The sequence below is a fragment of the Phaethon aethereus genome, assembly GCF_964289735.1.
Source record: "Phaethon aethereus genome assembly, chromosome: 1".
Taxonomy (NCBI): domain Eukaryota; kingdom Metazoa; phylum Chordata; class Aves; order Phaethontiformes; family Phaethontidae; genus Phaethon; species Phaethon aethereus.
In genome coordinates this window covers 64,904,232-64,917,325 of record NC_138575.1, presented here as the reverse complement: position 1 = coordinate 64,917,325, position 13,094 = coordinate 64,904,232, and the positions used below count along the sequence as shown (strand labels likewise).

Sequence of the window (13,094 nt, the reverse complement as noted above, 5' to 3'; positions counted from 1 at the left end):
CCATCAGAGGCACAAAATGCAGCAGTTGTGTCACAGAGAATGCTATTATCAGCTTTGGGTAGCCAGAAATGCAACTGTTCTTTTCATGTGGGTATTTAGAAAAGGAGAATGGACATGGCACAATTTATTTGCTGGAACACTCAGAGCTATATCAAAAGATGTTCTTATTTTACACAAAATTATGCTAAAATATATATAATATTTGTAATACCTTGTCTTAACTAATATCTAGAGCAAAACTAGATACAAAATTTAAAAGTTGTTGCCTGACGTTCTGTGCACGCTTAGAACCATGTTACACATTTTCTGGTACATCACTCAGCAAAAGCCTAAGTATTACAAAAATTCACCCCTTTCACAGGAACACAGCACCAGTGATAGCAGCATCTTCTAAAAAAAAAACTCAACGAACAAACAAAAATGAAGAAAACTTGTAAAAGGGAGGCCCTTTGAAATTCTGCCAAATTTTTTGAATGGCCAGCAGTTTCTTAGCATTAAGTATCAGACTCTGTTCCTCCAGAGATAACCAAGAGGCTATGCCTTCAGCTTTGCTTCCCCTCAAAAAGACAGAATGGTTTGTGAACATCTGGATGAGAGACTTTAAGACCTTAGTAGCTAAAACGGGTATTTTTAATTTTAGGATTCATAATATGCATGAACCATTCTGAGTTTTGTTTTTGAAAACAGGGAAAAGGAAAGATCAACCTATATATAAGGTAAAGGCTTTGACATTTTGTTTAAATCAAGGCCTGAAAGAAATTATAACTTTCTGCATATATGGAAACGAGATGTGAAGCAGAGTTTTGCATTTTAGACATGGGATTCTATCATTTGGTTTAAGCTCTGTTTAGCATCTGGAAAAGTTGGCTGAAATTTGCTCAGCGAGAACATGGGTGGCTGTGCCCAAGGCCTGCATAACTGGTAGATTTGCCCAGCCCCCTCACACTGCAGAGTGCTGTGCCTGGCACCTCGACCCCATCAGCTGGGTGAGAGTAGGAGGGTGCATATACACTACTGAGGGAAAAGGGCTGCTGGCAGCATAACTTTAACACAAAGTTTGAGGCTTGCTTGCTTTTCTTTTTTTGAGTTCTCTTTTATGCAAAATTATGTGCTAGTTAAGATAACACTGTAGCTAGTATTGAGTTCAAGTCTAACTGGACTTACTGAAACAAGTCTAAAACTTAAAAGATGTTAAACTCTGCTGCTTTTATCCTTAAGCATTTGGAAATGGAATACATAATGATTAAAGTATATGAAATATGTTGATCAGAGTCTAAACTTATTTTTCAGACTTCATTTATATATCAATTAATCATTACTTTACAATCACCATAAACCAGCAGATTGTCTGCTTATGTACTTTCTCCAAAAACACACCACTGCAGCCACCCTGTGCTACTGCAATTTCACATATGGTATATCTGGGAATATATTTAGTATTATGGCATTTCCAATAATTCATAAACTGTGTTTCTCACTACTAAAGTATAGCCATAAAATAATTTTAATACCATTATTAAAATAACTGACTGTAAAAGCCATGTATGACCTAGCTTTTTTTGCTGGCTTTATTTTATTTTAAACATTCACGATGTGTTTTCCATTGGACTCCTGGTTTTGCAAATTACTAGAAAAAAAACCCAAGAATTTGCATATTAGTTAAGCTTGAGAGTTGACAAGGGAGCAATGGGGAAGGTAGTAGGAAGGAAGCACACAGAAACAAAAGACTTTTTTTTAGGCTTCAGTAAAAAAAAGAGACAAGTACAAATATTCCCAAAAGTTGTTTTTTATTATGGAATTGGATTTTCTGCCTAGGCAAATATTTTCTTTTGCTGTTTATAATCCAGACTCCTACAGTATAGTGCTACAGGTACAGAAGTTTAAAAACAAACAGAACACATTGACTGGTCTGTTTTTACCACCCAAAATGATTAAGAAAAGACCACTCCATGCAGAAACTCAGGGCGCTTCTACAATAAAAGTAGGAGTTAAAAGTACAAAAGACAAATAGGCTTATTGGCTTTGTTAAGCCTGACTGAGTTGCTTAGGAGGTGTTAGAATATAATTTCTCATACTACAGCAACAGGTAAGTCAGTAAACTAAATATTTAACCTGATACATTTCAAGAGAGACTTGATCAATGAACATCTTTTTAAAGACTTTTAGACATGTAAGACTGCTTTTCTCATCAGGCTGCAGAGATCTTGTGCACCTAAACTACATGATATGTCAGTTTAAAAACTACCAGAGCATATTAGCTCACAGAACTGCATAATGAGTCAGAACTCTCCAATTGTGCAAAGTCTTCCTGGTTTCTGGAATAGACTTTCTAATCATCCCATGCCTGGTGCTTGGCTGAAACAACTGAAGGCAACTTTAATGGAGAGTGACCACTGCATGGCATGGCCCCACGATACACGACTTCTCCCCTTCAGCTTCTTTCTCTGTCTGCTCATGGATGGCGTAAGTGACCCTGCACAGGGAGAGGGCAGCAGCCACAAGAGTCTATTCAAGGACAGAAGCTGCAGTTCTGATGAGCAGTGGTTTAGCTGCCTCAAGGATGTCCAGTTCAGGGTCCAGTGAACGACCAAGACCTTCCAGAACCATGATGGCAAAGATGATGGAAGCAAAATTGCTCTCGAGCTTCACCTAGAACCACAAGAGACTAAATGGACTCAGCAGACCTTATTTTCAATTCCTGAGTCCATTCCACAGAGGTACCAACACTGGCTAAGCTGAGAGGGAAGGAAAGAGGCTGGGGAGAACATAGGCACACCTGAAACTATACTGCAACTCCATCACCTGGAGTTTCAGAACTTACTGAAATCCAGCAGCAGGCCCAAAAATAAAGCAACAGTTTCAGAGTAAGTGTGTGCCCTAAGGGAATCAGAAAGTGTTTTTCAGTTCCAAGAAGGGGAAGGGGATTTTTTTTTCTTCCATACCAGAATAGCAAGAGCTTAGGAGTGCTCACCACTGCTAATGTAGTTATAAGCTGCGGTAGTATCCAACATACTTGAACACATGCACTTGTGTAAGGGAGGGCTCACCTTCTGAACAGCCACAAAAGAGCCCCACAGATCACAGAGGAAACAATCCTCTGCTCTGCACATGAACAAACCACGCCCCAATTCCCAGCCAGGCACCAGAATTGTTTCAGGGCATACCAGGGCATTAAGAATTCCTAGAGTTGAGGGGGACTTGATTTGTAATAGCATAAATTACATACCATGTTATTAGAAACCAACTTAATGAGGCTTAATAACAAAAACCTCTAAATACAGAATGTTTAGAGGGACCCTTTGCAGGCTGGGCAGCCCTGTGGTTGACAGCCGTCTCCTCTCCTCTAGTTCAAGCCACCATATCTCTGTTGATTTCCAAAGTTGCTTGCAACCATGGAAACTTGTCCCCCAAACACTATCAGTTACAAGAAGGAATCTCTGTTCTGTGAAAAACTTCTCACTTTTGAGGCCTCTCACAAACTGGTAAAATGGCCTAGTGCTGTTACATAACCACTCCACATACAGAAAGAGGTTCAGGGAAGAAACCATGCAGTGATGTATAAGATTTCATTTTCTGCTTCTAACAGACTACCAAAAAAGATAGGAAAAGCTGTGTGTTACAGAAACATCCATTTTAGTAAATAATATCAACCATTAAATGCCATATTAAGACAAAACCCAACAAAACAGAAATTGGTCTTGGTAGGGTGTGGATCAAGACCTGAGAAACAGCATGCCTGCAACACTTGGATGCATTCCTGCAGTCCCCTCCTAGCAGTTCATTTCAGAAGTCAGTCCCCCTCCTTGTCAGCCCTTCAGCAGTTCTCCCTCCCCAAATGAATTTCCAGCTGTTGAAGGCAGTGACCGGGCCTTACCTTATGGGTCATCAATAGCTTAAAGACATTCGAGAGGAGACTTCCCACCTGAAGCTGGAATACAAAAGGACAAGTTAACAACTGATCAAAAACACCTGTGGTCAAGATGACTGAGCTGCATGAGTGACAGGCAGGATTCTTCTAAGTGTTTGTTAGCATTTGGTTCTGGTGGTGGGACAAGATTATTGGGCTGACAACAGCCAACATCAAGGTGTGATCCTCCCCACCCTGCCTGGGATAGCAGAACACAACATGCATTAATTTCCTCAATAGCACCATACTAAACTCTCTGAAGTGCCCAGGCTGGCCTTAGCTAACAGGAGTTAAGCTCAGCAACTCCTCACGGGGAACCGCAGACGTTAGAGATTAAAAACCAAACAACCCACCACACGCTTTTTTAATTAGAAGGAAATAAGAAAGAATTTTATGCACTTTTGCTGCACCTGTGAGACTAAAAGCACCCGGTACTGGTTGGTGGTGCTGATAAGATCAGAGCTGGCCTTTCCACATGCATCATTCTGAAAGCCAAGCTGCACTGAATTACGTGAGTGAGGGTGGGACATTGTGCACTTGCCTTTCCAAGGGCAATGGTGTTCCCCCGGACCTTGGTCACTAGTTCTGCCATCTCAGCTTTGAATCGCTCAATATCCTGGCACTGGTTAGCACGGGCATGATGAAGGATCAGTTCTGCCACTCTCTCCCCCTGTGAAAGAAGTTGAAAAGGAGAATCAGAACTTGATCACTGGTGCCAGCAGGCCTACAGGGAGCTGCACGTTGTTGTCCCTGGAAGGCCGCTGCTGCAAAAATCCCTGGAGGAGGCATACAGCAGGGAGAATGCCGAATGCTTTACCCATTCTACCCCCAGGGCCATGCATTACCCATTCCAGCAACAGAGGTCCAACGGATCAACAGAAGCAGGTGCAGGAAGAGCAGAACTGATCCAAAAGTCTTAGCTGGTATCTGGTAAAACCCTGCTTATTTTTCTTGCAGGTCTTGTAGGGTAGAACACAACAAAGATATCTCATATCCTTATGGGCTTAGTCCAGCCTTCCATTTGTAAGCTGATTCTACACCAGCAGATGCTTGAAGAGAAAGGGGGGGAGCCATACCCAAGCTGGACTTGAGAGAAGCTTTAAAGGTCTTCTTGGAAGACACGTCTGACAGCAGTGTACAGAGCCAGAGGCCCCAGATTTGGCAATGAGAAAGTGTAGAAGTTTTTCACCTGTAGATCATGAATTGAATTACACCCAGCCTGAGCCATGAAGGACTTGCAATCAAATGTTTGCAGTTTTTGCTTAGTAGTTGAGAATTAAGTCTGGCAGCACAGGATGGGCCTGAATATATGGTTTAATGCTGACTCCTTGGTATGCTTCAGATTAAACAGACCAAGCTAAAACATGTCCCTCTTGAGATATGCTGGCAAGCCATCCAACCCACAGCTGAGAAACAGCAAGTTTGGGCACAGACCCTTGTTCTCAGAACAAACAGGAGACATCAGCACTGGATTCTCTAATCCATCTAAGAGCATATTTAAAATAAGTGGGCAGGAGGATAAAGTAGTTTCCCTTATACAGAGGAGCCTGGCAGAGGTCAGACACCCTCACCCACACATGTTTTGCTGCTTCTTCTCTACAGACACTGACACAACAGCCAAATGGACAATGGCTTTCCAGCAGCAAGGCTGCAGAAGGCAACACGTGTGGAAGACCAAGAAGTTAATCCATTCCCTCCTCTTCTCTAGTAAAATCTGGCAGAATCTGAAACAGTCTCTGAAATGCAAGTGGCTCCCAGGCACTCCTATCTCGCATCAGAAGTGCTCCTAACCAGGGAGTGGCAATCAGTGCTTCCCATTTGACACCTTCTGTTTCCTGGGCCAGTGAAATGGCTCCACTCTGGCAGCCTCCCTGCTTTAGCTGTCCCTTTGTCTGGTATAGCTTCCACACTAGCAAGTCTCCTCTCCCCTCTTAGGGAGGATTGTAAGGGGAAGTAGAGAGAAAACCATCACTTCGGCCATCAGACCCTCCAGCTGTCTCCCATCCCCAGCCGCATGACAGAGGCCTCACCTGGCCTTGGACCACAGCTGTGAAAACTGCCCGGAAGTTCTGCATGTCAGCGCTCTGCAGCTCTGCCACGATCCCAGCATCCAGCAGCACCAGGCAGAGCCGCCTGAAGGGCGGCTGCACTTCCACCACGAGTGTGTCACACAGGTCCACGATGGCCGTCTGCTCCTTGCAGCTAGTGCTGCCATAGGCTGGGCCTTGAACCAGGATGTTCCCAGGGTGCAGGTCAGCATGAACAAAGTTGTCAATAAAGACCTAGAGGACGGGCAAGTCTTAGAGCAGCTCATTCCAACCAAGCCTGCCCACATCAAAACTCCCAGGCAAATAGCTGAGGTTTGTTTCTGCTCGTTCGCTGTCATTACTAATGTTCATCACTCTAGGCAGCAACACAGCAAATGGCTTCTGATGGAGACAAGCTGTGCTGAAAATGTCATGGGTGCTACTCACTCTAGGGGAGTCAGCAGTGCTGTGTGAAGCAGTCCTCTGTGTTTGGTAGAGGTTAGGTAGGACAATCAGGAGTCCCAGCAGGGAACAGTAGTGCTCGTTGGCAATTAACCCTAAACTGGAGGCACACTGGTGGGCCTTGGCAGAGTAACGCAGTAAGGATAGGCCATTTGCTGTTCAGTGGCATGGGTTTTAGTGAATGGTTAAGTCTGCCTAGTATGGGACATCAACCCACCTTACAACTGTGTTGAAAAGTAAGGAAAACAAGTTAAGAGGAAATAAATGTATGCAACACTTCTCTGCCTCTGCTAGCAGTTCGTAGCAGAAAGTACTAGCGAGAGGGCATGAGCAAGGTAGTACTTCCCCACTAACCCTCCTGACCGTGTGGGACTGCAGGGCTTCCTGCCCCAAGGAGATTATCTTTGTATTTCGTGGATTTCTCCTACAAATTTGTCCAATTGCCACACAAATAATTAGAGCTGTGTGAGAAAAGGAAATTTTTTAGGTGTTGCCTGAAAAAAAATTACCTCTGATAATGTTATGCCCTCCTCATTGTTCTGTTTTGAGAAACGACACACAATAGATCCATATTCACCCTCATGCACTCCTGACTGCATGTATCTCTGTCACAAGCTACTCATTTCTCTGCTTTCCAGAGTTAAAATTCCAAATTATCTCACCATTCCTGTATGGAAGCCATTCCACACCAGTAATCACCCTGACTGCTGCCTTCTGCACCTCTTCTAGTTCTATTACAGCCCTTGAAATGGAAGGTCCTGGAGAGCAAGGAACTAGAACTGCACAGAGCATTCAAGAAACAGGTATTTGTTTTACTTACAGCCATAATGTTGGTTTTTTTGCTCTTTAATTCCTTTCTACTCCTAAAATTTGGGGTTTTTGCTTTGCTTCTAACCATTGAATCCCATGTTAGCATAAATCTATTATAGTTCTACCACTGCTCTTCTGGGTGGTAAAAAATGATTGCAGAGCCTGTCATACTACACGGAGTCAGAACTACAGGCCTGGCCATCGCCCTAGCATGATGTTGCAGCTATCAACTGAACCTCATCTGACACTTACTGCCCACACACTCAGTACTGTGAGGTTCTTTTGCAACTCTTCCCCACTAGTTCTCATGGCTCCTCACGAGCCAATTGTGTCACCTCTCAACACTCCTTTCCAAATCATTTGTTATTATTTCAACCACAAAAGAACTAGACAGCCAGAAGCTGAATCATCAGCTGAATCTGGCCAGGTTTGTTTTGTTCACTCCATGTTTAGTTCTTCCTTTAAAAAGGCAGTTTTGGAGAGGGGTCAATAAATGAAGAAACTAGCTAGCTGTGTTCCCTGTGAGTCACATCAAGAGCATGATATTTGCTAATTACATTGCACTTTATAGCATTTGGGCAATATGTGAATATTCATTAAATGGATTAGTGGGTTTCCTAGGCAATGCACTGATCAAGTTGCATAGGAGGACCCCACTGTGCACAAGCAGATTGCCCTTCTGCAGCAGCAGAAGCTCCATGTCGAAGTCTACAGCAGTGGTGTATCTAGCCCAGGCTTTACACAGACCTTGTGTTACATTGCACATGAGGTACAGACCCTCCCTCTGCCTGCTAAGGAGCCACACAGCACCCTAGCAGTCCTGGGTTACTGCGAGATACCTGGCATCCACCAGCTGGCTCCAAAAGGCACAGCTCTGAGTCCATGGGGAGAAAGGTAGGAGATGTGGGAAGGAAACAGGTTCTCTCTTTAGCCATATTGTCTCATTACCCCAGCTGAATAGCTTCTGCAGGAAAACAACCTTCACTTCCAGCCTCAGCCAAGTGCCTACCATCTTTAGCAGCATGTCCATGCCCATCTTTGCAAGTCTTTGCCTCAGCTCTGTGGCAATCTCCGCGTGCAGGTAGTGCGAAATAGGCTCGCTCTCCTGAAATAAAGATGGAACTGGAGTCAAACACACCCTGTGTCCCATCTTCAACCACACCCTTACCTAGGTGCCCAGAGTTGAGGGAATGTGATAACAATACCCTAGAAAGGACCTGCTCAAGAGAGGCTGTACTTAATGTGATGGAGAACATGAGAGAAGCAAGGGTTTGTTCTTTGGAAAGAGGGTTTGATATAGCCTGGGACAGAAATATTCTTGCCAGGATCACATGCACAAAAACTAAGGCTGAGAGTAGCTTTGGTCTGTGACCCAAACATCCACAAGGGAAGTGAGGCAAGCATCAGAAAGTGTCAGATTGCTGAGCTCCTTGCTTTGACCCACCACAGAGAAGAGCTGAAGCGTGGTGTTGGTTTGCAAAGCACAGGCAAGCACATGGTAGCTGGACACACTGCTGGTCTGCTTGGTTTCAGGCCAAGTGTTCACTTCTACATGGAGCTGTCTGCCACCTGTCTTCTGGGATACACTGTTTACAAACAAAGAGAGTGGAAGAGACACTGAGGAAGGACACCAATCTCTAAGCAAATAAGAGAAAAGCATCCTTCTGCCTCTGATGGCTCCTTCTCAAAAAAACACCTCCTTGGCATGTTCTCCTAAGGGCCTTCTCACTGCTACCACCGCTCCCAGACCCTGCAATTCTTACCTCAAACGTTTCCACTAGAACATCTGTTGTTACCAAAGGCCGAAGGGGAGTTGGGAACTTCACAAAATCAACATCCAAGAAATTTTGTCGGAAGCGCTCCAGATTTCTGGCTTCGTAACGTAAGTCAATCTCAAGGGAGAAAAAGAAAAAGCAGGTTGGAAATTAGTTTAAATTAGAATTAGATCTTCAGGATCCTGTATGAGGATATGACTGTATGGTGCAATATGCAGTACCAACAAAACTAGTCAGAAAGCCAGAATGAAAATAAAATAGAGTGGTGCTTCTTACATGCTTACAGCTTTTCTGATGGAAGAGTAGAGTAACAGCCTGGGTAACAGATGGCCCACAACCCAGCACCTTTGAAATATGGGTTACCCTTAATATAGGCATGGCGTCCCAAAGAAGACCAGGACTGCATTATTTTCAAGGGTAAGACATATCCTGAACCAAAGCTTACCATCCAAATAGCAAGGCACGCAGACATGGTAAAAGAATGGCAGGCCTAGCCTCACTTTACAGATAGGCAGCCACAGCAGGAAGAAATTTAATGTAACACATACAAGATAATCCACTATGCAAAGTCCTGGCCCTACTTCTTCACTGCCTTGACACAAGGGCATTATCTCCTGCCCACTGCTGCTACTCGAGGAGACAAGATAACCTCACCCCACCTCCCTCATCTGGCAATGGGAAATATCCCAGGAATACTTCTTGTTCTTTCAAAGAGAAATTAAAGGAAATTACAAGCCTATCGGATGCTCTCCTAATCCTCAGTCTTCAGCGCATCCACCCAAAGCTCTGCCAGACTAAACTGGTACTAATGACTTCGAGTCACATCTGAATACAGTCAACTGTTTACAACATGGATTTACCATGTAGATTTTTCGCAACAGTAGAAAAGAATTAAGTCTTTCAAAAACTTAGAACAGACTTCAGACTCTGCAATCTAGACACAGAAATGAAAGTAGCAGATAATGGTTCATTTTAATAGAAACACAAGCCTAGTTAAGCCTCTAGTGAAATCTTTATATGTTTGGTAGTAAGGATGTTTCAGGACCGTGTCTTTAGAAGACATTAGTGAATCAGGACATCAGGATCTATTTGCAAAGCTTAGCTTTACCAATACCGTTAGTCTGATGACAATACAATATAGAATGTATTATTAACTTATGTGAAAGTATATTAGTTATGCCATTGTGTACCTCAGTGCTAACAAACATGACCAGTGAGTACAGATTGCAAACACATGTGTAGGATTAATGTGAAAATATACATGTCAGCACTTGTTTGGAGAGATTCTTCTCCTAAGGAGAGATCTCTCACCAGCATTCATCTTTCACAATGCTGCAAAAAGGACTGTGACTATGGCTGGCTAGCTGCTCAGGCTGTTCACTAGAAAACCTGGAAATGTACTCAAAGTCTATAAATGATTTTTAAATCTAATAAAGATCATTAAATTTTTTTCATTGCTTTGCTTTTTCACTCTGAGAACATGTAAGCTTTCCTGTAGTAACGTTATGTGACTGATCAGAATAAAGAACAAGCAAGCCTTCATCTAACCTTTTAAAAAGTAGCAGCATGAACAGAGTTTGAGCCAGCCAGTAGCAAGACAAAGGGCATTTTTGTTTCAGTACTTGGGGACCATGGCATGGCACACACCTGCTGAATCATAAGCTTCTCAAACTCCTCCACAATCTCTGTCAAACTGAGCCACTTGAATCCAGGAAGAAGTCCAATGATGTGGCTACCCATCTTCATGAGAAACAGATCCATCTGGACTTGGTGGACTAGCCCAGGGTGCAAGACCTGCGCAAGAATGACCGATGGAAAGATCAACTCCCCAAACGCTATAAAGAGGATGGTCCATTTCGATCAGCTAAAGTGATGCATTCCAAGTAGACAGAACCCAGACTATAAAACTGTGAGCTAACAAGGCTTCCCCAGCTAGTCCTCAGAAGAATTCACATTCTGCCATGGATTAAACTACAAAGAAACACATTATAATCTTCAAATGGAATATATCTGTGCTGGAACCTATAGTCTCACCCAATACCATTTTCCACTGCTTTTGCACTCCCGCCCTCTCCATGACATGCAGTACTGACTAGTATTTGGAACAGCTCAAATGTAAGATTTGTTTAAATAAACTTTTGCTGGAAAGAACTTATCTGTTACAGATTTATTCATGTGAGGGGAGACGGGGCTTCATTTTCTGAAAGGTGAAACCAAGCTTAATATTATTTTTATATAAACTGGACCCTTGCAGGCATTTCTGGTATCCACATGCCACGTCAAAGGTGCCATAGGCAGTATGCGTATTGGAGCTCTCTGGACTGGGAAAAGCTAGGGCCACCACAAGCCTGGATTGCAGCTGGCTGGAACCAAAGTGCTGAGAAAAGACACCGAGGGAGACGAGCATCACTTCTCTTGCTCTACCTGGCCCTAGCCAGCCACTCACCTCCATGGGAATCAAAATCTGACCAGCCTTGTCCAGCACACACCATTTTCACACATCTACCAGCCAGATATATGACTTACTTTAATGGCTACAGGCGTGAGATGTCTGGCTGATGAAGGATTTGCATTCAGGAGTGGTTTGGCCAGTCCACTCACTGGACTTCCCTGGCAGCAGTCTGCTGGGTTCAGATCCTCCCTGGTCCTCTCATCCCACATCTCCTCGCTTTTCCTTCTCCTCAGCCACCTGAGGAGGCCTCTGAAGCCTGACACTTCCCACGCTTCAAAAGCGGACCGTAACTCCGAGCGTCGCGCTAGCTCCTTGGCCTGGGAGCCAGCGATAGCTGTGAGGTCAGCATAGGCTTTATACACCTGGGCGACGCAGCCTGAGCCAACCGGCTCCCGGCTTTGGAACTTGAGGATGCCCGTCCAGTCCTCACCAAAGGCCTTCCTTAGGAGCTCATCGGTGTGGCCCCACGGGTGCGGGCTCACCTCGACGTGCAGCTTGGAAAACTCATCACAGAAGGCCTCGGAGAAGAGGTCCCTCCGGGTGCTAGCCCACTGGCCCAGCTTGACGCAGGTGGGGCCAGCAGCCTCGGCTGCCCTCCGCAGCAGCCGCAGCCACAGGGTGCCCAGGCCAGGCCACAGGCGGCTCAGCGGGTAGAGCAACAGCAAGGGGCCGAAGCGCAGCAGTAACCCGCAGGCCCGCAGACCCAATCGGAGCACCAGACCCAAACGACGCAGCAGTCCCCGGGGCGGCCGCTCCGGGCTCCGCTCCCCTACCCACACCGGCCCCCGCTGCCCCGGCCTCTCCTTCCAGACGGTCCCAGCGGGCACCGCCAAGGCCACCGCGACCCAGCGCCCGGCACACAGCCCGCCGCGCCCCGCGACCGCCCACCCAGCCAGCAGCCCCCTCGCCCCAGCGGCCCGCCCGAGGAGGGGGCGCGGGAGCGGCAACAACCGCACGGCGCCAACCGCCACCATCGCCCGCCGCCGTTAACAGCAGCTAACGGCCGCCCACGGCGGGGGGCGGGGGGAAGGGGGCGGAGTCAGCCAATCAGCGCCAGCGGGCTGTGGCGGCCCGCCCCTTAAAGGGACAGGAGCGAGAGCCTGGAAGGACTGTGAGGTGGTTGTACTTCTGTACTCACTACTGGTGAGGTTATACCTCGAATACTGTGTACAATTTGCGGCTTCTTACTACAAGAAGAACATTGAGGTGCTGGAGCGTGTCCAGAGAAGGGCAATGAGACTGGTGAGGGGTCTAGAGAACAAGTCTTGTGAGGAGTGACTAAGGGAACTGCGGTTGTTCAGCCTGGAGAAGAAAAGGCTGAGGGGAGACCTTATCACTCTCTACAACTACCTGAAAGGGGGTTGTGGCGATGTGGGTGTTGGTTTCTTCTCCCAAGTGACTAGCGATAGGATGAGAGAAATTGGCCTCAAGTTGCACCAGGGGAGGTTTAGACTAGATATTAGGAAAAATGTCTTTACTGAGAGAGTGGTCAAGCATTGGAACAGGCTGCCCAGGGAGGTGGTGGAGTCACCATCACTGGAGATGTTCAAAAAACATGTGGACGTGGCACTTCTGGACATGGTTTAGTGGGCATGGTGGTGTTGGGTTGATGGTTGGGCTTGATGAACTTAAAGGTCTTTTCCAACCTTAATGATTCTGTG

The 13,094-nt window shown here is 45.6% G+C and overlaps 1 protein-coding gene across 1 annotated transcript; it reads right to left on the bottom strand.

Annotated features, from left to right (window-relative positions):
• Positions 1-2,505: 2,505 nt before the first annotated feature.
• Positions 2,506-12,505, bottom strand: ADCK2 (aarF domain containing kinase 2; the record flags this gene model as incomplete). Its single annotated transcript, XM_081999163.1, has 8 exons — positions 11,508-12,505; positions 10,629-10,775; positions 8,970-9,098; positions 8,216-8,311; positions 5,938-6,189; positions 4,449-4,577; positions 3,875-3,928; positions 2,506-2,649 (listed from the first exon to the last, which is right to left on the bottom strand). The coding sequence occupies exons 1-8, from the start codon at positions 12,405-12,407 to the stop codon at positions 2,506-2,508; spliced, it is 1,851 nt and encodes a 616-aa protein (XP_081855289.1). The 5' UTR covers positions 12,408-12,505.
• Between the last annotated feature and the right edge of the window lie 589 nt (positions 12,506-13,094).